This window comes from Calonectris borealis, chromosome Z (genome assembly GCF_964195595.1).
Source record: "Calonectris borealis chromosome Z, bCalBor7.hap1.2, whole genome shotgun sequence".
Taxonomy (NCBI): domain Eukaryota; kingdom Metazoa; phylum Chordata; class Aves; order Procellariiformes; family Procellariidae; genus Calonectris; species Calonectris borealis.
The window spans coordinates 47,221,132-47,241,818 of record NC_134352.1 but is presented as its reverse complement, the minus strand read 5'-3'; the positions used below and the strand labels follow the sequence as shown (position 1 = coordinate 47,241,818).

General features: G+C 37.7%; 1 protein-coding gene across 1 annotated transcript in view; it reads left to right on the top strand.

Annotated features, from left to right (window-relative positions):
• Positions 1–8,801, top strand: part of ALDH1A1 (aldehyde dehydrogenase 1 family member A1) — a 34,692-nt gene extending 25,891 nt beyond the window's left edge. Inside the window, exons 10-13 of the mRNA XM_075138134.1 lie at positions 1,965–2,129; positions 4,073–4,230; positions 5,991–6,065; positions 8,691–8,801. Of these exons, the coding sequence (XP_074994235.1) occupies positions 1,965–2,129; positions 4,073–4,230; positions 5,991–6,065; positions 8,691–8,763 (471 nt within the window). The 3' untranslated portion in view covers positions 8,764–8,801. The remainder of the gene's footprint in view (positions 1–1,964; positions 2,130–4,072; positions 4,231–5,990; positions 6,066–8,690) is intronic.
• Positions 8,802–20,687: the final 11,886 nt, after the last annotated feature.

Below are 20,687 nucleotides of genomic sequence, written 5' to 3'. Positions count from 1 at the left end.
CTCATCATTTGCCTTTCTTAATCTCTTTTTCTTCTTAGCAAGCTTTAGCAGAAATCTTAACTTTTTCACAGGTTAGCAAAGTTTCTCCTTTTAGAACAGGTATGATGCCATTTAATGGAAAATTGTAACCATGCAGTTTAGGTGCATTTCTTTTGTGGTAATTATATTAAATATCTCTCTTTGTCTTCAAATTCCTTGTGTTTTGGGCAATTCTTTCTAGAAACAAAAAACGATAGCTTGTATCAGGCATATTCACTATGCTCTCTTGTCATAGAAGCTCCTTGAAAGCCATATTTGTCCTCCAGTTCACAAGCCCTCTGGGGCAGCATCTGCCTCAGGCAGCAAGTTTGGGTAACGCTTTGCACAGTGGGCACCAAAGAAGAGCCAAAGACCCTAGTGGAATTCAAAAGATCATATATATGCTAATTCACACATTATTAAGAAAAATAATGATGATAATAATAAAGGAACGACTGACAGCAACATGAGCTGTATCATCTAAACCTTGCCTTCTCTTCAAGATGTTTATGCCCAAGAGATATTTGGCCACCAGAGTAGCAGAAATTTTATGTCTTCAGCATGCAGTAAGGCAATTGTTTGAAAGCAAAATGACAAAGGGAGCGCAGCAAACTAAAAATCACCTCCTTATCAATATCCTTATAAATTCATATCCTTTTAAATATAAGCTTTTGTCATAGCTTTAGCTGAATAGCTGTTTAGTCTAATATGCATCCAGGATTCCCCAGAACATTTGAAAATATTGTTGTGTTCTATGATCATAGTAAAACTTATTGCTTAAACTGAAATGTGACCTTTCTATTGCACGAATAAGACAATAAGATACACACCTACTCTGCTGACTGATGGGTATGATCAGAGAGAAGAAGCTTCTGTGCAAGAGTCCCCCTAGAAGTAATCTCAGTAACTTCATGAGCCAGTGCTTGAAGGGCTGAACTCTGAAAGAGTGAAGGAAAGAATCACGAAAATGGAAGAAATAAAAAAAAAGAAAAAAGACGGTGTTAGAGGCCTCTACCAAACAAGCTTTACCATTGAGTTTTTCTTGACATAAATGTTATCTTGTGTACAATTTCCCTTCAGAACTGAAGTGGTGATTGGTTGATTTGGAGAGGGGAGGAAAGGAAACGATGTGTGAACTGTTTCTAGTCCCCATTTACACTATTTCCTTTTATGCACTTTGGCACTGAAAACTGGAAGGGGTTAGAGAAATATAAGCCCCTATTGTAGTGCCACCATAAACTCCTTTTCCAGCCAAAGACCATGCATTTTGCTATACTATAGAGCCAAACTGCAATATGCTTGTCATATGTTGAATTTGTTGGTAGGCTTAGGAAAGTGGAGGGGCAGAGACTGGCTTCATACCATGAACAATCTGCTATCTATGTTTCTCAAACCACAAATGTAAGTTTCTTTACTCCACTAATAAATCAGAATTAACTGAAAACAGCATTGAGTTTCAGTTATATTTTATTGTTGCTTTTTAACTTCCTTTAATAGTTTAGGAAAACAATATGGCCTATCTACCAGACCCAGTGAAATACAGAAGAGTCTTGCTGGCTAGATCAAGCACTCTGCTATTTTTGCAGCACGAAGCTCAGCAATTTTTATTTTGATGAACCATTTGCAGTTGGCAAGAGTACTGGGAGAAGTGTAAAACACATTCATTTTATAGATTTTTTTTATTATTTTACTAAAGAAAACCAGGATATCAGTCCCTCTACAGCTGATTCTCCTATGCTAAAATTTTTGATTACTGGTCTATTTGAGAAAAGCCTGCAAAGTTTTGAGAAGCTAGTGACAAGAATATTTGCAGGGCTCTCCAGCTGTTCTACTTCAACACATGCAATTGAACAAAGCTGCAACATTGTTAGGTTTTATTAATGAGTTAGAAGAACATTTGTTATCTGTGTGTGCTGTTTTCATTCCTGTAATATCTTTTCATTTAGATTGATAAAGAGCAGTATCGAAAAATCCTGGAGCTAATTGAGAGTGGGAAAAAAGAAGGAGCCAAACTGGAATGTGGAGGAGGTCCATGGGGAGACAAAGGTTATTTCATCCAGCCCACAGTTTTTTCTAATGTTACAGATGATATGCGCATTGCCAAAGAAGAGGTAAAGATATTCTTGGCAGTCTGTACGCTCACTGGAGATTGTCTGTTTAAATATCTGTACAAAATATCCATTTGGAATGTCAAGTGGCTACATAAAACGCTCTCAGTAAATCTGTTGTTCCATCCTGGTGGTGTTAAAAATGCTTTTCTTGGTTTCTGATGCCCATTTCACCAACTTAGTGAAGGTGAGGGAGAGGAATATGATGCTGGCTGCCAGCAAAGGCTCCAGCTTAAGCTGGCAGTAGATAAGAAAAGCTGAGGTTCGAGTTGTTTACATCACCCCATACTGCCCATGTCTCACATATCAGAGTCACGGTAACCTGTAACAGAGAAACAAACCTTGAAGGCACAGCTTGTGAATATTTTGCACTGCCTAAGGAGCCACTTAAACTGTGGTTTGGACACAGTAAGCACTATGCAGCTATTTTGCAATAAGAGAAAATAGTTAGGTTGTGCTTCCACAGGCGTTTTGTGGGTGGCAACTACAGCAAAGCAAAGTTTTGCCTCTGCAGGATTATTTAACCTAGATCAGTTTACAAATGTGTCTACACAGCGTTAAAGAAGCTTTTACTGACCCAACTAAGGTGGCAGTGCCAGGGCAGCAGTGGTCATCTGCAAGAAACAGGAGAGAGTTAGGAGTGCAGAGCTGCTATGTCATTGAGAAAAACAGTTCTGTAAACACAGTTTCAAAGTCCAGTCATGATCTCTTCTCTGCGTTTTTTTACATTCATTTTGATTAACAACTTCTGCAATTGTGCTGCAATCGGTGTCCATTATACTTCTTCATACCAGAAAGCTCCTTCAAAACTGTTATAAATCTAGGTGTTGCTTTGTATAGCCAGTGATAGTGCTGATGCAGTCTGCTGAACATACCTAATACATTCAGCAAGAGTCAACAGGCTGAGTTAAAATGAACACCAGAGCATCTAGAGTCAATTGTGGTGGGGAGAGAGCTGTAAAACAAGAAAGAGCTATATGAGGAATAATTTGGATTGTTTCTGCTGGTCTGGGGGCCAGGTAGGAAACTGCACAGAAATATGTTTCTTTATGTGAATACAGATCTATTAGTTTCCTTTGGGTCAGCAGTATAAGAACTGCTTTTCTCACGCTATTTTGAGTATATTGAATAATGAAACCCCAGAGAGTCAAGGCAATTTAAAGAATATCCGGGTTCCGAAAGTCACAGACTGGACAGTGGGGGACTGTTCAGTGGTTTTCTGATCTATGTAAATCAATCCCTGCAACTCTATTTAGAAACTAGCACGAAACACTTTCCAGCAAAATCAAGTGGAAAGCTCACGATCTATGGCAATGGGAGTAATTAGATGTGGTAATGCACCCCTGCCCTGCACAGTCTTGGCTCTTGTGGTGGGCATGGCACCTCTGGCTGAGAACACAGAGGGGCAGTAGTGGAAAAGCCGAGCCTGAGGGACCTATTATCTCGCATAACACCCATATGGAAAGCAGCATTAGTTGTTTCACTTGGCATACATGCCCAGTTGTTGTGCAGCTACCTGCAGAGATAAAAGTCTAATATAAAGTTTAGGGGAAGGAAAACTTGAAAGTCTTTCTCAGCTCTAAAACTGGAGCTTACCAAGAAAATAGTAGTTCGTTGGTATAGATATGTAACACATTGTGACTCCATGCTAACTACCTTTATGGTAGGTGCTTTTCATCTTTATTTATTTGTTTTCATCATTTATAATTTTTTTTATTATTATTAGTCATTTTACAATAGGTTATCTTGATTTGCTGCATTCTACAAAAATCTTATGTTTTTGTGAATTTATAATCCTTTTTAGAACTCTGTTCTGAGATGTACACTCCTGACTGAATGAATTCAGGAATAAGATCACCTGACAGAAATAAATTTTAAAAAGATGAATTATTTACAATAGTAAGCTATACTAGTCCACTTCTTATGTTTACATGTGTCTGAAACAGATATTTGGACCTGTTCAACAAATCATGAAGTTTAGAACTATAGATGAAGTTATCAAGAGGGCAAATAATACTACCTATGGCTTAGCAGCAGCAGTTTTTACCAAAGACATTGATAAAGCACTGACGTTTGCAGCTGCTCTTCAGGCTGGAACAGTATGGTAAGTAATGGCTTTTTTAATTCTTCCTTCAGAACTACAGGTGCCAATGGCAGTAACTGTAGGGCATTTTAACACTTTTTTGGATGGTATATTTTATATCTCAATTCCTTGTCATCTTGAGGGAAGTAGATTAATGCCATCCTCCTGTGTCTCTCTCTCTCACCATTCCATACTTAACGTGTTATTAAATAAATATTTCTTGTAAGTCTTCACAAAATTGCGCTGTAAACTTAGTCTGAAAAAGGAAGTTGACTTGCTAAAAAGGAAAGGAGACAAAAGGAAATACAGTGAGAGTGCCACTTCCCTTTTCATTCAGGGTCTAGGGATAGCCCAATACATACTTAATTTGCAGGGATCGTTTCCTGTACTGTGTAAAGAAATTAATTATCTGAAGTTCTGTGGCCATTAACCTGGGCAGAGCATGCACCTGTGATGGAAAAGATTGATAAAAAGTGGTTGAGAAAAGGAAGGAAACACAAGTGATGGAGAACTGCTACAAGTACAAGGACAACTATTTCCAGCGGTGGAAAAGAAAGAGGCAACTTACATGGAGCTGGAAAGGCAAAGGCTGAGAGATGCAAGAGTGAAAGCTTGGAGGAATAGCAGACTGAATCTAATAACTATCACTGACAGACACCTGCATTTCCCTAGTTATCTCAATGCATTAGAAAGAGAACAACCAATTTTACTTGAATGCAAAACCTGTGTCCAATTTACATTTCATACAAAAGAACTCGCAACCAGCACAAATTCCTGCCCAGGCCCTGAAACATACACTTTCTAAGAATAAGTTAACAGTTTTGACTTAGGAGTTGGTATTCTTTCAATGGAAGAAATTTTAAAATAAAGGTGGAATCTTTGATAGAATCATAGAATCATAGAATCATACAGGTTGGAAAAGACCTCTAAGATCATCGTGTCCAACCGTCAACCCAACACCACCATGCCCACTACACCATGTCCCTAAGGGCCTCATCTACACGTCTTTTAAATACCTCCAGGGATGGTGACTCCACCACTTCCCTGGGCAGCCTGTTCCAAGGCCTGACCACTCTTTCAGTAAAGAAATTTCTCCTAATGTTCAATCTAAACCTCCCTTGGCGCAACTTGAGGCCATTTCCACGTCCAGGTGGCATAGCAGGTCATGAACTTCATCCTTTTGAATTATGGGGGGTTTATCCTGCTCATCGTCCCTGTCTTCCAGCTCAGGGGGCTGAGTACCCTGAGGATAACCACTCTGACTACTAAAGACTGAGGCAAAGAAGGCGTTGAGTACCTCAGCCTTTTCCTCGTCCTTGGTGGCAACGTTCCCCCCCGCATCCAATAGAGGATGGAGATGATATTTTTATTCTCAACCACAATGCAGAATATGATTTAACATTGAGTAGAACCAAACAAAACTTCTTAAATATATACTGAAGCAATCCTGAATTTATCTACTGGAAGTGTACCTGCAGAAGACTTAACTGTGAGTAGTCTTTGGTTTGAGAGCTTGTGGACTAGTTAGGAAGGAATTTTATCATAACTATCAGAGAAAGATATGACTGTCACTCTGCTTGAAGACCCTGATCATAAGTGTAGTTTCTGGCAATGCTTTGTTTCTCTGAACCTTGAACAACATGTATTTTTGCAAATATATTACTCAGATATGCTTTGTGAATATCACCATAGGTTTTTCACAGTGTACAGAAAAACACTGATTTTTCAGAAGTGAAAAAAGTTGTTTCACACTGTCAAAAGTAATTTTGCTGTTCTTCCAGGGTTAATTGTTATAGTGCAATGTCTGCTCAGTGTCCTTTTGGAGGATTTAAGATGTCAGGAAATGGACGAGAAATGTAAGTAAACACTTTTAAAAATGTAGATTCACAGGAACTGCAAAATGAAATTCCAAAACCCAAATTTAAACATTCATAACTAGGATGTCCAGTTTGAGATTTTGTCAAATTAGTCTATATAGTATTTAGAGGCTTCATGTTGTCAGAGACAATGTCAAGCAAAGAATTCTTCTATAAAACAAATAAGAAAATTACTTAGATACACACTTTTTCAAAATGACCATTTTTATTTGCTTGCGGTCTACTGATATACAAAACCGGTCATTGTGTTTATGGTTTACAGTTTTTGCATATATATAGAAAGTGTAATTTGCATGAAGATATATATGCGTGTAGTTTGTGGAATCCCCTTTAAATGCTAGGTTTTTGAAAACACAAGACATTTCAAAATCCTTGATTTAAACAGGAGTTTTCAGTTGAAGAGTCTTGTGACAACAATGTTTCTACAGTACATTCCAGCTTGGTCAAAAGTTATGATGAAAATAGTCTTCAGTAGTCTGCAGACCTTTGGTCTTTTCCCAAACTAGAAGTGGAGGAGTATACAGAAATGATAAGCTAATCAAATTCTTTCAAACTTCTAAGGTTTAGTCCAGTTTCAATTTGAATCATGTCCTGTCTTACCTGTATTCATCCTGATCTTCATATTAGCAAGAGAATTGTGTAATGTGTTACATCACAAAACATTTGATATCATACATTATGTAGAGTTATATCTTCCGGGGTTTTTTTGAACTAAATCACAAGCAGTCCTTTGTTAAAAATGCCATATATCTGAGAACAACAAATTATTTTTAAAGCAATGAATAAAAATCAAAACATGTACGTTTTCCTTTTTATTAAATCAAATGCATAATATGTTTAATGAATAATAGAAGTAATTAAAAATATATGTGCAGGTGAAGTGCTTCAGAGCTTCTTTTTCTCTTTTTTCGTATTTTTTTTAAGAGATAAAGGCTAGGGTTTTCATGCTTGCTCATCATTGGACTCAATCTGCTCCTGATGGCAAAGCTCCCACTGACTTCAAAGGAAACAGAGTTATGCCAATGCTGAGAGCTTTAGAATACGTCAAAATGAAAAAAAAACCCACAATAATTTAGGCCATTACTATCAAGGACTGTTTTGCATTTACTGGGTGTCAAAAACTGGGAGACCATCAATTCTGAATTACAGCCTTTTACAGAAATATTTTGGGGATTTATTTGCTGGAAATAACAGGAGAACAATAATAGGCTATGATAAAGATTAATATTCTCTATAACAGTGCATTTTGAAGGAGTTAAGCTTTTGTGCAAATTAAGTGTTTCCTAAAGCTTCATTCAAAATCACAATTAGTCGACCAATAAAAATATTCCTGCTAAAGGGCAAGGAAGGAGTTAGCACCAGTTAGATGTCTGCCATGGAAAAAAGTTTTGTAAACATGTAGCAATTAAATTTAGGAGAGGCGGAAATATGTGTGGCATATTTCCTGCACTGAAATAATCAGGAAGTCAGTGTGCCAAGCCACTGAATTCCCTGATTCCCAAAATAAAATTCCCTGTATAATTCTTGGAATCATAATACCGTTATGAATGTCACATTCATAACTACTGAATGTCACATACTAACAGAATGTCTCTTCAAAAATGAAGAGAATCAGTAAACATTTTCCCACAGAATGAGAGGCCTGAGCACAGATTTCTGTTTTGCATACATATGTGTCTAGTAAGGTGGCAGTGAGAACTGGTTAACATTATACTGTAGCAAACCCTTGTTCTATAAAACAATCAATTATGTCTAAATAGTTTGACTGTTTCAGATGTCAAACATCTAGCTTCATCTCATCATGTAAAACATAAAGGTGGAATCATGTTAAAAACATGTCAGTAAGATTTAAGTGTTTTTCACTGTCTGGGAGATTTCCCAGTGGATTAATTATGTCCCCCATTTACTTGATATGAAGCGTCTTTCTTTGACTATGGAGAAAACTCTTGACCTCAGAGGAAGGCCTTTGCAAATAACTTGTTGAGCAAGTGAAGACCTAACATGTGCCTGATTTGCTACACAGACATCCAGTTCAGAAATGCACTAAATTGATTAAAAGCCATTCTTTTGCACAGAAATGAAATTGTTCTCTCTCCCACTTTTCTCAGGAACCAGTTGCTGTAGCTTTTCAAAAGGCTTCCAGCAGCAGTCTAGCTGCACAGATGTCTTCCCACTATGTCCGGTACACTTAGAATCATAGAATCATAGAATAGTTTGGGTTGGAAGGGACCTTTAAAGATCATCTAGTCCAACCCCCTGCAATGATCAGGGACCTCTTCTACTAGATCAGGTTGCTCAGAGCCCCATCCAACCTGACCTTGAATGTGCCAGGGATGGGGCATCTACCGCCTCTCTGGGCAACCTGTTCCAGTGTTTTGCCACTAGTCTAGAAGTCTAGATCTCAGTAAGTCTCTGTAAACACATTTTATTTTAAGGAATTGTGTTTTACCTAACAGCATTACTAATGTTCCTGAATGGCATGGTTTAACCCCAGCCAGCAACTACATCTGGCCAATTACACAACACCACCGAAAATCCCATCCAGAACATAACTCACGTAAAAAGCATTAGCATAAATATTACTCTTGGTTCTGTTTTATCTAGGGGAGAATATGGCCTTCATGAATACACAGAAGTTAAGACTGTCACAATCAAAATCCCACAGAAGAACTCATAATGCTTCTTGAGGTGCAGAATTTAGCATCTTCAAATGAATCTGAATTCTGAAAAGTTTTATATCCCAAGTTATTCATTAATCTTTTTGCTTTCTGATTGTATAAGAGGTACTTGCTTACATTAGCAATATAAAGAATAATGTAGAAAATTTTAATGTGATTAGCTGAGACAAGGAAACTTTAATATCTGGTACCTAGCTAACTAATTTTGAAATTCATGTTCAGAAAGAACTATTTTGTATTTTCAGTGGAACATCTCTGTAGTGCTATGAAATGTTCCTTTTTCAATATATTCTACAGGTACAGTTTGAATTTATGTGCTCTTCTACACGTTAGATGGCAAGCTCTGTTTGCATTTTCTTTTCTTTGTGGCCTTAACAAAAGCACTTATGAGTAATTAGCAGATAGATACTTTTCTGTGTCTTTCAAAAATAATAGACTTTTTCTAGATATATTTCTTAGACTACTGAATTTGTTCATCATTCTACACAAATGTAATCTGGATAATATTAAACAATATTAAAATCCACCTTCAAAACCTAGCATTGCTCTTTTCATTAGTCTTTTCTATTACACTGGTTTACCACTGGGCACTATGTAGCACATATTTTATATCCTTAAAGAGGCACTTCTGTCTCAATGGTGTGTTTCGGTCATTAGTAGTATACTATATTGGCTATATGGAGACTAAAGTCCCTGATCCTTTGACAGTATTATAAATGGAAAAATATGAACACACAGAACACTGGACAATTTGCAAAGAACCAGCACTTGACTTTGTAGTGATAAGTATATAAAAGAGTCTTAACAGATAACAAGAAAGAAATATTAAAGGGAAAGAAGAGAGGTGAGGGAAGGCAATCTCTTTTGTGATTTATACCTACTCCATTTTTTCTGTACTTGTATGCCTGCATATAACTTCCATGTTTTCCTCCCTCCTCTTTACTCCTCTAGTCCATTGTTTACCTTCATCCTTTTTCCTCATCCTCTCTTTTTCATATAGCTGTTTATTCTCATAAAGGCAGACATATGTGTCTCAAGCTGATCATAACTTCTAAGGTCTCTCGGTCCCTGCAGCTTTGGTGTTTCACAATTCTCTGCCAGCACAGCTCTCAGCACCCTCCGATGGCCACTCACCATCAGCAGCCATCAGATAAGCTCTGGGACAGTGGTCTACAGACACCACGAACAGCAATTACATAGCCTGCTACTGACATGGTCATATCTTCTCTGGACTGAATCCAGAGCCACGATTCAACTCTTGTTAGAGAGGGTCAGTCTTATATACAACCTTATGTACAAGATCTGCCCATTAGTAAGAACATAGCACACCACAAAGTATGGAGAATTTGCACAGTATTGAAAAGAAAGAGGTTTTGTTCATTTGGATATGCTTGTCAATTGTTTTTTTTGGAGGGGCGTTATAAGATGGTTAAAACAAAACCATCAGGCTTTCACTCTATGACTCTTCTCTGTATGCCTTTTTTCATGAAGTTAGGAACTGGACATAAGACTTGTGGCACAGGTATATCTCTCCACAGGCCTCTACATTATCTGTTCTTGAAAGATGTCAGTTCCAAATCCCACATTTATGCCTCCGAAATAATTTCATTAGCCATAGTTGTCAAACAAACCCAATCCTGGTCCCATATCAAGAAACAAGTAACAAAATAATAGAAGAAGGAAAAGAAAGAAGAGTAAATCAAAAGTAAAAATGTACTGTGGTAATAATTAGCAGAGATTGTTCAGCAGAGGAAACTGTACAGAAGAAAGCACAGAAATCAAAATAAATGCCAAATAAAGGGAAAAGGGAAAAAAAATCCTAAAGGAATAAGCTGCAAGGAAGAAAAGAATGGCAAAACACTCCAAAAGAGTTTAAAAGTGGTAATGAACATAGTATTAGAGAAAACTTGGATATAATGAAAGATTAAATATTTAAAAAGAGATGAAAAGCAACATGTAGAGCAGGTATGGGTCTTCTACTGTCCGAATTCTGCTTTTGCTGAAGTCAGTTGTAGAAGTCTCAAGGGAAGATAAGGAAGCCAAATGACACTAAGTCTACATTTGCATTTTGGTTTGGATCAGGGGTGCACTTCTGAAATTCTATTCCTGATCATCCCCACTTACCTTCTTTGGTTCACATGGAAGAGTGATACAGGGGAGCAAAATTGGGTGTCTTTTCGATAACACTAAGCCAGATGGTCACTTGGCCTGTGTTTGGTATGATCCAACTGCCAATAACCATTCAGCTCTTAGAAACAGACTAGGTCTAGTCTGAAGCAACACCCTTCTGAATGTGTACTATATGGGCAGCTGGTTCTCATCTCCTCACAATGTCCTTTGGCAGCACAGGACTGCAAATCCAGTCCTACCAGGCTATGCTGCCTGCAATTGCAAGCACAAGCAAAGAAAGACTTTGAAATATAATCCAAGGAAAGGGAAAACCCAACATAAATAGAGGGGTATAGGAGAAGGATCAAGTCAACCCTTGCATGCATATATGTATTCTTCTTTACAATGCCTAAAATATTTTAATACTGTTCTCAGCAATATTGTAAAACTATTTTAGTTATTCTTTGACAGAGCCTTTCTTTTATTAACAGGTAAAAGAAAAAGGTGAAACACACAACTTTTTAATCAGAGCCAAGTATATCTTTGGGTTAATCTGATGACACACTGAAGTTTTTCCTAAGAGATGCCAATGTAAAGAGATACACCTTTTGGCATCCAGTAAGTTTAAGCAATTCATTATGTGTGTGTTTGCCTAAAGCACTTGAGATATATTTGAAGGAGGCAAACAAGGGCTCAATAAATTGCATAGTCCGGTTTACCTTACAAGAGCATATTTGTTCACAGTGCATGGCAAAGCGTCCAACCCAGAAAAATTTCAGAATATGGTCCCATTCGTTCCTCAACCGCTCAGTTATTAACTCAGAGGTCAGGAGACAATTTCCCTCCACAATGCACACCCTATTAGTACTAATACAATCTCTCTGTGAGTACAAGAAATGTCCTTTCACAATTAAGAGTGTTTGTAACTGTGTTCATAGTATTAAAGACTCCATCTGACAGTGAAATATCTTTGCTATGTCTTTGCATTATATCTGCACATGGGTACAGTGGCTTGTGATCACCCAGTCCGGGCAGGAATAAAGGACGACTTAAACTCTGCAAATATTGCACAGGTAATTAAGGAGGCTCTTTCCTTCTGGTCTTGAATCACTATCATGTTACTCCTGTTACATGCCAAAGCAGTGCCATTGAAATTTACAGGCATGAAACACAAGAAGAGCAATAGTTGATCTCTATGTAAATATTGCTTATAATATTAGTGAGGTTGTAGTCAACATGTCACAGAGAATAAAAATTAACAAGAGAAGTGAACTTGCTGCACTTCCTTTCAAAGCCCCTGAAAACTGACTGTCATAGTCAGCAGCAATTACTAAATTTATATTTTATGTTTGAATTGAAACAGTGATATTTTCCATATACTTCTCCAAGGCAGTGGGTGCCTGAGTAAATAACATACAGCAAAATCCCAGCAGATTTGAATAGAACTATTTCTTTTTCCAGTGAACTATCTTTCTATCCTCTTAACACTATTGAATGCATACCTTTAATGTTCATGAAAGTATGACCAAGGAGATGCTTTTGCAGCCTTCTTGGAAAGTTATCTGTTTCAGGCAATTTTATACCATATAGAAAAGCAAGTCCTAGAAACTTGGGGTCCTTAAAGCCATTGTCTTGCCATCACGGAGGTCATCCCTGCCCCCTTCCCTGCTCCTGACACACTATTTTTTTAAGAGAGGGGAAGTTGTTGAATGGCAACAGCCAGATAGAGGGACCCTCAGGCAATTTCAGTCAAAATAGCAAAGCTGTAAGGAATTCTCATTCTGTCTCAAGAAATAAAATTATTGATAATCCTCAACTGCCAGATATCCAGGTCTTAAAACAGACAAGAGCAGATATGGAAAAAATATTCAGAGCAAGAAAGGCATCTGGCCCGGATAAGGAGTGAAAATTCCCTGACGAAGTAGGTTTTAGGGAGGAATTTGAAAGATGTGAGATCTTGGCAGGCAAAAGGGCTTGGGGGGAGGAGACTGGGATATTCCATCTGGGACACAAAAGATAAGTGCAGAAAAGGCAAGTGCAAGAAAAAGAGGGAGAAAGGAAGGAAGCAACAGCAGGTGTATAGAAGTTTGACACGGAATGAAAGCAAAGCTAAGGATCACCTTGAGATTCTGAAAGATCTCACTGTAAGATCTCATTATAATTCTGTAAGAGTTAACATGAAGGGCTTCAATAGATGAAGTGTCCTTCCCCAGCCCCTCCATCATCATGTCTGCTGTCAGATTGCATTTGTCCTGCCTGATCCTTCTGCTCTCGCTCTTCTCATGCAAGTCATGCTCCTGTTCTCTTGGTGTTAATATTGCCTTCCATTTATTCCCCTACTGAAAAGTGAGATTTAAATAACTCCTTATTAGGAAAAGTCCACTTTAAAATAAAGTAGCAAAAAAAAAGTCTGGGAAAATTTGGGAATAATAGTTCCCTGTGAACTTAGTGGGAGGCCCAAAGGACTGAATTATAACCTTTGCTATGCTGAGAGAAAAACAGTGGCTTGATGAATATACTGCTCTGGAAACAAAAGTTAAGGATCTGGAAGCACAACGTAAACTGACTCAGTCAAATAAAATGCTGCATAGTCTTGTAGGAAGGACATAAATCACTTGTTGCATGAAAAATTGGACAGGCATAAAGATCCAATAAACAGAACTGAGTATTGGGTGGTTTGACTGTTGAAAATCTAACTCGTGAAACAGTCCTCAAAAGGCAGCAACAAAGATGATTCATATACAGTATAATAAACTGGTCATGCAAGAGGAAGACACCACAGCTGCTTTTACACGTTACTAGCAGGCATTGCAGAGAGATTTGGGAGAAGTATTAACAAAAATACAATATGGTTGTCCTCAATGGGAGCAGAATAGAAGTAGCTAACTCTTCCAAGAAAAATTATTAGACTGAGGATTATTTAGAAGCAAGCAAGCTAGAAAAGACAGCAGCAAGGAGAGGGTTTGTTTTATTATTTTAGTTTATATCCTCATATTGCTTATAGTTCTATGTGGAGTATAATATTATGACTAAATAATAGCTTGGCTATTACAAATGCTCAATACACCCTCATCCAAGATGGCTCTGGACATAAAGAGCAATTTGACAAACTCTGACAAACATTTCAAGTTATTAAACAAACCACTGCAACTGGGCACCATGCTCTCACTGTCAGCGCCGAAAAAACCCTTAGATACCAGTACCTCTTTCATGGACTATTAAGAAGCTTTGATAACATGGCATGATCCATACAGCACAAATCTAGCTGTGGCAAACAGAATAATGCCTTTGTATCACCATACCTCACCAAATGGTACAAGCTGTCAAGGCCTCACCTATGGGCTCCTTGCAGGCTGGTGACTCTAGTAATACAGATTCTACATTCACTCTGAATATAGCTCCTTATTACACATAGTGATCATGCTTAGGACCGAGGAGCACACCATGTGGTGACAGCAAGAATGAGACTGGCAAAATTTGAGCAAGATGAGAGATTTATTGCCCTTGGAAGAGAAGAATGTCTGACAAGCAAATAAGTGAACCAAATGAGAACAAGCAACACTGTCTACAATTAACTATAATCAAAAACCAAGAAAGACTTTTTATGAGTGTAAAGGAAGAAATGTGTCACATGAACACTGTATTTGGACTATAAATATGTCCCAGGCATAGACACATCAACACATATTTTAGAACTCTTACTATGGACAAACAGCCTGTATTGCTAAGCACAGTGCCTATTAGAGAGCTGACTCTTAGACAAAGAATCTTTGACCCTGCTTATCCACTGTGTTGGTGGCAATCTTTAAAAGACATAAGATTGTGTGGCCTTCTCCATCTCCAGAAACCCTCAAGGAAAAGAATCCATGCAAATTATCTCCTATAAAACCTCATCACCAATCAACAGAACACTTATTTTCAGCACAATGCATGGGCCCTCATACAGCACATTGGTCAAGTTCAAACTACTTGGGAAAAATATCAATGCATGCATTTGGATGATGAATGAAGACAAGAAAATCATAATCTGTCTACAGGTATTTATCCAGCTGAGGAGTATGATGAATATGTACAGTAAACACTCATTGTAAATTACTTATTAAATATTAATATACTAATTAATATTCAATATTCTCAACCTATTGTTTTCTCCTAGTGGGGAATTTCCAGGGAAAATTGGTCTTCTATTTCTTCTATGTATATTAAGTCAAAATTCCCTAAAATAAAATAAATGTAAGCATTTATTTTTTAATGTTCTGAGCAATAAAGGGGTTCTGTTTGTTGAATATGGGAAGCCTTGGGCATAGGTTAACTTCAGCTAGCAGAAGGAATCTGAAGTCACAGCTCCACATATCCATGTGTCACGAGGGAGATTCAGTCTGAAGCAGGAAGGAGATACAAGCACTCACCATTAATGCTGTTGTGACTGTAGAAGTCTGAAGGCAAAAGAACCTGATTAGAAAGAGACGAAATCTTTTACAAGACCAAGTTAAATAGCAGAACAACAAAGAAGCTCTTGGGTACAAAGTGCCTTCTCCATGCCACCTGCTGGCTGCCTGTTCTCAGGCTTGATCACAAATGAGAGGGAACAATCACAGTCAAAGTAAGGAGGTAGAGGAGATGAGCACTCCCAGCTCACATACCCAAATTGCATGTCAGCAAAAAAAAAAACTGTATAACTTCTTTGTTAGTCTCCCCTTATGGCATCTAACGTGCAATGGGAAAAGGAGTAAGGTTTCTACTACTTCAGCTTCCTTCTCTTGATGCGCATACTCCCCTGTGCTCCGTGGCTACCTCTCTGTTAGCACCTATATAAAGGAGGTGTTTAATATGAAATTAGCTTTCCGTGTTGAATGCCATAATAAATAATTTCAATATGATTGAGAAATACAGTTGTGGAGTTATTTACATGGACAATTAGCCACGATATTATAGAAATGGGTAAAAAAAAAAACAGTCCTCTCTACAGAGCTAAACAAACTTCACAGTCTAATAAACAGCATGTTTCATGTCTTGTATTTTGCTGATCTGTTGATGGAAAGATTAGGTTTTATTATGTTTCTCTCTAGACCTCAGCAAACAAAGAGAAGCAAAGAATTGGTGCAATTAACACTAAAGAGAGGTCAATCTCCATGAGAAAGTATCCTAGGAACATAAACCTTACACTCAGCAAAGCAAGGTGTGTGTTTCATCCACAGTATGTTTCCTCAGCCTGTACTGTGTCACTGTACTCTTCTTCAGAGATGTCCTGGTTTCAGCTGGGATAGAGTTAAATTTCTTCCTAGTGCTGTGTTTTGTATTTAGTATGAGAAGAATGTTGATAACGCACTGATGTTTTCAGTTGTTGCTAAGTATCCTGCTAGTCAAGGACATTCAGCTTAAAAAAAAAACCAAACAAAACAAAACAAAACAGGCACTGTGGGGGGATCAAAGCTGGGACAGCTGGCCCAGCTGGCCAATGGGGTATTCCATACCATGTGACATCATGCTCAGTATATGAATGGTAAGCATGTTCCAGGAAGTAGTGATCGCTACTTGGTTATCGGTCAGCACAGGTGGGCTCCCCCCCCAGAGAGGTCTTAATTATCTTTAACAAAAGGAAAAATGTCCATGTATTACACTATTCACCGATACAAGACAGATCATGTCTGACGATATGTTGCTTTATTTAGCCTTTTAAATAATAAACTTTATTTAGCCAAATGACTAATTTTTTAATGAGATGTTTTTGTCGCACGTTTACCGCCTATGTGCTTCATTCTTATTTTTTCCAGTAAATACTTTGCTTGCAATAAGCTACATTTAAGTATTAATTCTGTGCAACAGATATGCAAATATAAGCTTGTATGTAAGTCATTGTATTTTGAAGTATATTTCTATGAACAGAACATGGCAGAATTTTATTTCATAAAAGGAGATTATGAAAATTAAAAACTTTGACATACTAGATACATAGGAAGAAAAATACATATGCCTTCCCCTTCACACCAAACATACCTGTCCAGATCGAGGTCAGAGCAGTTCCACTACCTCCTTCTGTGCCTACTTCCCTAGCACACAAGCAGCTGCCTAGGAGGAGAGTGGGGTGAATCAGTTTGACTCAGATTTTTGTGTGGTTTTATATCACTATTGCAGCTGGAAAGAAGAGATTCACAGCTTATTAGGCGTTCCTTCATGTCATATGAAGAGCTGTATGGGAGAAGCTAGCTGTGTATTAAAGTGAAAATTTCCATTAGCAGCAAATCTAGCAGAGTCTGACATAATTTTTGACTGTTAAATCAAGCACTCAGCATTGTCCATGCTGGCACTGCCTTGTAGACGACAGAGACCAGCCTGAACACTCTATAGCCTATACAAAAATTTCAGTCTCAACCACGAAAAGACTTTTTAAACTGAAGATTTCTTCCAGTGTCAGCTGTCACTACCATTAATTTTGACAGCTCCAGATATCCATGTGATTCAGGTAAACATCTCCTGTGAGCATTGCTATGCTCTGAATAGAAGAACCAGCTATTCATCGTGGTCTGGCGCTTTACGGCCTCAGGGCTGCATGCGTGACGTTACTACTTTAACTTCCAAAAGCATGTTTTATCTGAAAGATGCATTTTAGCTCTTTAATTTTTAAACAAACCAAATGGACATCTTTAAAACTAATCTTTCTCTTCAATGCTGCATAGAATAAATTATTTTGAAGGTGAGACTTTTAATAATCGTATTCAACCAGGGAAATGTATAACAAATGTGAGGACAGAAAAAAGAGCACACCAGTTGAGAGAATCCAGAAACAAGTTAAATATTTAAAACTAAAATTCTCATTATATAAATAAGACATTACATGATTAAACAGAAAATATCTGTTTACTTTTTAGTCTTTGTGCTCTCTATTAGAAAAGTTGCTGCTCTAAAGTACTGATGCACAAATCTGTGACTGTGCTACACAAATCTGTGAGTGGACTACAATCACCTAGTAAAATCCATAATGCCAAGGTCAAATCTTTTTCATAATAATCAGATGAAGGCAGAGGGACTCCAGTGAATAAGGTGGAAAAGATTTTGTCTCCCCAAACCTTTATGGGCCTAAAAAGTAAAGCTTGAAAAAATAATCAGGAGCAAAGATATAGAGTAAATTAAGAATCCTTACTGAGAAGGGAGAAAATATATATGCCTGCAGAAAAGATATGCTAGCAGAAAAGTCAATAGGGATTTGATGCAGAAAAACGCACTGAACCTTTTGCAGACATAGGAAGAAAATGTCTCATATTATGTAATAGGCTGGAAAAATAAGCAATTAAGATATTTTAGCATTTGTGAAAATGAACTTTTGGTTACAACATTTGAAAGTGACAATAAATTAAACATTCCACCCCATGAAATTTTTCAGTCATCTTCTAAAAAGTCCAGCTCGTAAGCTTTATAGCTCTTCCTTATCTATTTCCTTAAGGATTACATATCCCAGAAGGTTAGAGATCAGCGTATATATGAAGAATTTAGGACTGAGAAAAAAAATTACACAGAACAAACTCGGTATAATGGACAGATTCAGAGAATTCATAGTTAAGATTAGACTTAAGGAAATGCAACTACATAAGGCAGAAAAGTGACAATGTGTCCCTCAGATATCAGTAATATTTACAGTGATACTCTGTAGTTAGCAAAGGAGAAGAAACCATTTGAGAACCTATGTAGCCAGATTAGAGGAACTAATTTATTTAATTTAATTTGTGTTTCAACTTTTTATATTTTCTCCCTTCTTGTTAATATTCAAGAAATAGCTGCATAAAAGAGCAGAGAGAATCCACAGATAACCTACAAATGGGTAGGATGTCACTCAGCTCAATCTTTGATGTAGTTATTAATGTGGATCTCAAGAAGGCTTTGAACAATGGCTTATCTGTGAAATTTGATTCTACTGCTATGACATTTGTGACAGATGGGTGTTGTTTTCTCTTCACATTTTCCATAATGCAATACAAACAATTCCTCAACAAAAAAATATATATCTATATATGAAGAAAAATCATCTGTCAAAAGAATACCTGCAGAAGGGTTTATATAAAGGAAATGTTCCTAGCCAAGAAGGTGATGGCACAACATTATTTTAACTCGCCTCACCTGTCAGTGAAACAAGAAACACATGAATGAACAATTATATAGTTACTGCAGAACCAGGAAGGATCCTATTTTAACCTAGGATTGAAATATTCTTTATTTTATTATCTGCTTGGGAGAAAATCATACTATTTATGCGACAATCCCATATAAATTTTGTGTAGAGCTACAGTACAATTGAGTTAAAACATTTTTTAAAAACAACTTTTTTTTTTTTTTTAGTTTACTCTTCATTGAAATCCCTCCTAGAACATACCTGTGAACTCCTAGGAGGTTGACAAAATAGCATAAAAGTTATTCTGCTCAGGGCTGCAGTCTAACTGGAAGGCACCCTGCTGTCGCCAAATGTTTCCAGGAGGCATCCTGGTCTCTCAGTATCCAAGTGGGCATATTAAGAATATCGAAATGAAATCTGCAAAACCTTGTATGCTAAGCACCAATGCTAATTGCAAAACAGTCAAGAGTAATGGGGCTACTAAACATAGCACAGACTAGCGGCCAGCTTCCTGCATTTGCAGGGAATAGCTGCTATAGTCACTGGGCTCTGGAGTCATTCTGGCTCAATCTCTGGCACAAAGATGCTTTGTTGCAAGCGAAACAGGAGAAAAGGAGAAAGTGCCATCTACAAGAGCAGGCTGCTGTATCAGCATTTCCTGGAGAGAGAAAAGACATTGGGAAAAGACTGGTACCAGAGATTTGAAACGGAAGTCCTGCATAACAAAATCCACTCACCACCAGGACACTAGGACAGAAAAAGGGGAGCGCTGGCCTGACTGTTCACACAGTTCTAATTACGCTCTGCAATGCTTAGACACTTAAAGATGGTAGGGTTTAAGCCTGAATCTGAGTTTGTTACTCTCAGTATAATTTAGGCATATACTGGGTGACCTGGCTTTTGGCACTCGTAACAATCAAGTTTTAAGCAGGTCTATTCATGCCCTAGTAGACATTTGGGTCCCAGGGTAACTTTGCTAATGGAAAGATGTTTTCACAGAAACTTCAGATAACTTCAGGCAAGGCAGCAAGACAGGGAAATTTTTTATTCTGTAATTCTGAATACACACGATGAAAGTGGAAGTTAAATGCCTATCTTTGTGGATTCCGCTACTGCTCCTTACTTTGTATCTCTCAGCTAGGCGCAGCTGACAGAGGAAAAGTATCCACTAACTCCTTGACCATCCAGCAGGGAGGTCTCAACTGAGTCACTTTGGATGGCCATGTATTTGTTTTGAAGCCAAACTAAAAGAGCGGTTTCAAGCAGCAGAGTCTCCTGCAGCCTTGCTGGGATGTAACCACAGTTCACCACATGTGCAGAGACAGTATCATCACTTGAAATATAGTATGAGCTATTTTGCTATGTATCTTTGGCACATCATAAAACACCACAGAAGAACAATCCTATATAAGTAATAAAATATTGCTAGCAATGAATACAGTGAAGAAAATTATCCTGACGATGCTGGCTTTTGTATTCATACTTCCCTGGAGTTAACTTTCCTTGTTTCTTGCTGCGAGATTCCCATACTATTTTAGTTTGCCTGTGACTCTTAGGAGACACAAAGAATTTACTCCACATTGCACAGTGGAGTTAAGGTGATATTTGTCTTTTCTAGTGCAATGCTAGAGGTTGTCTAAGGGGAGTATTGTTTGCCGCTGTACATTTATTTGTTGTAGCTAACTGAAATACAAAGTGGGGATTGGATAT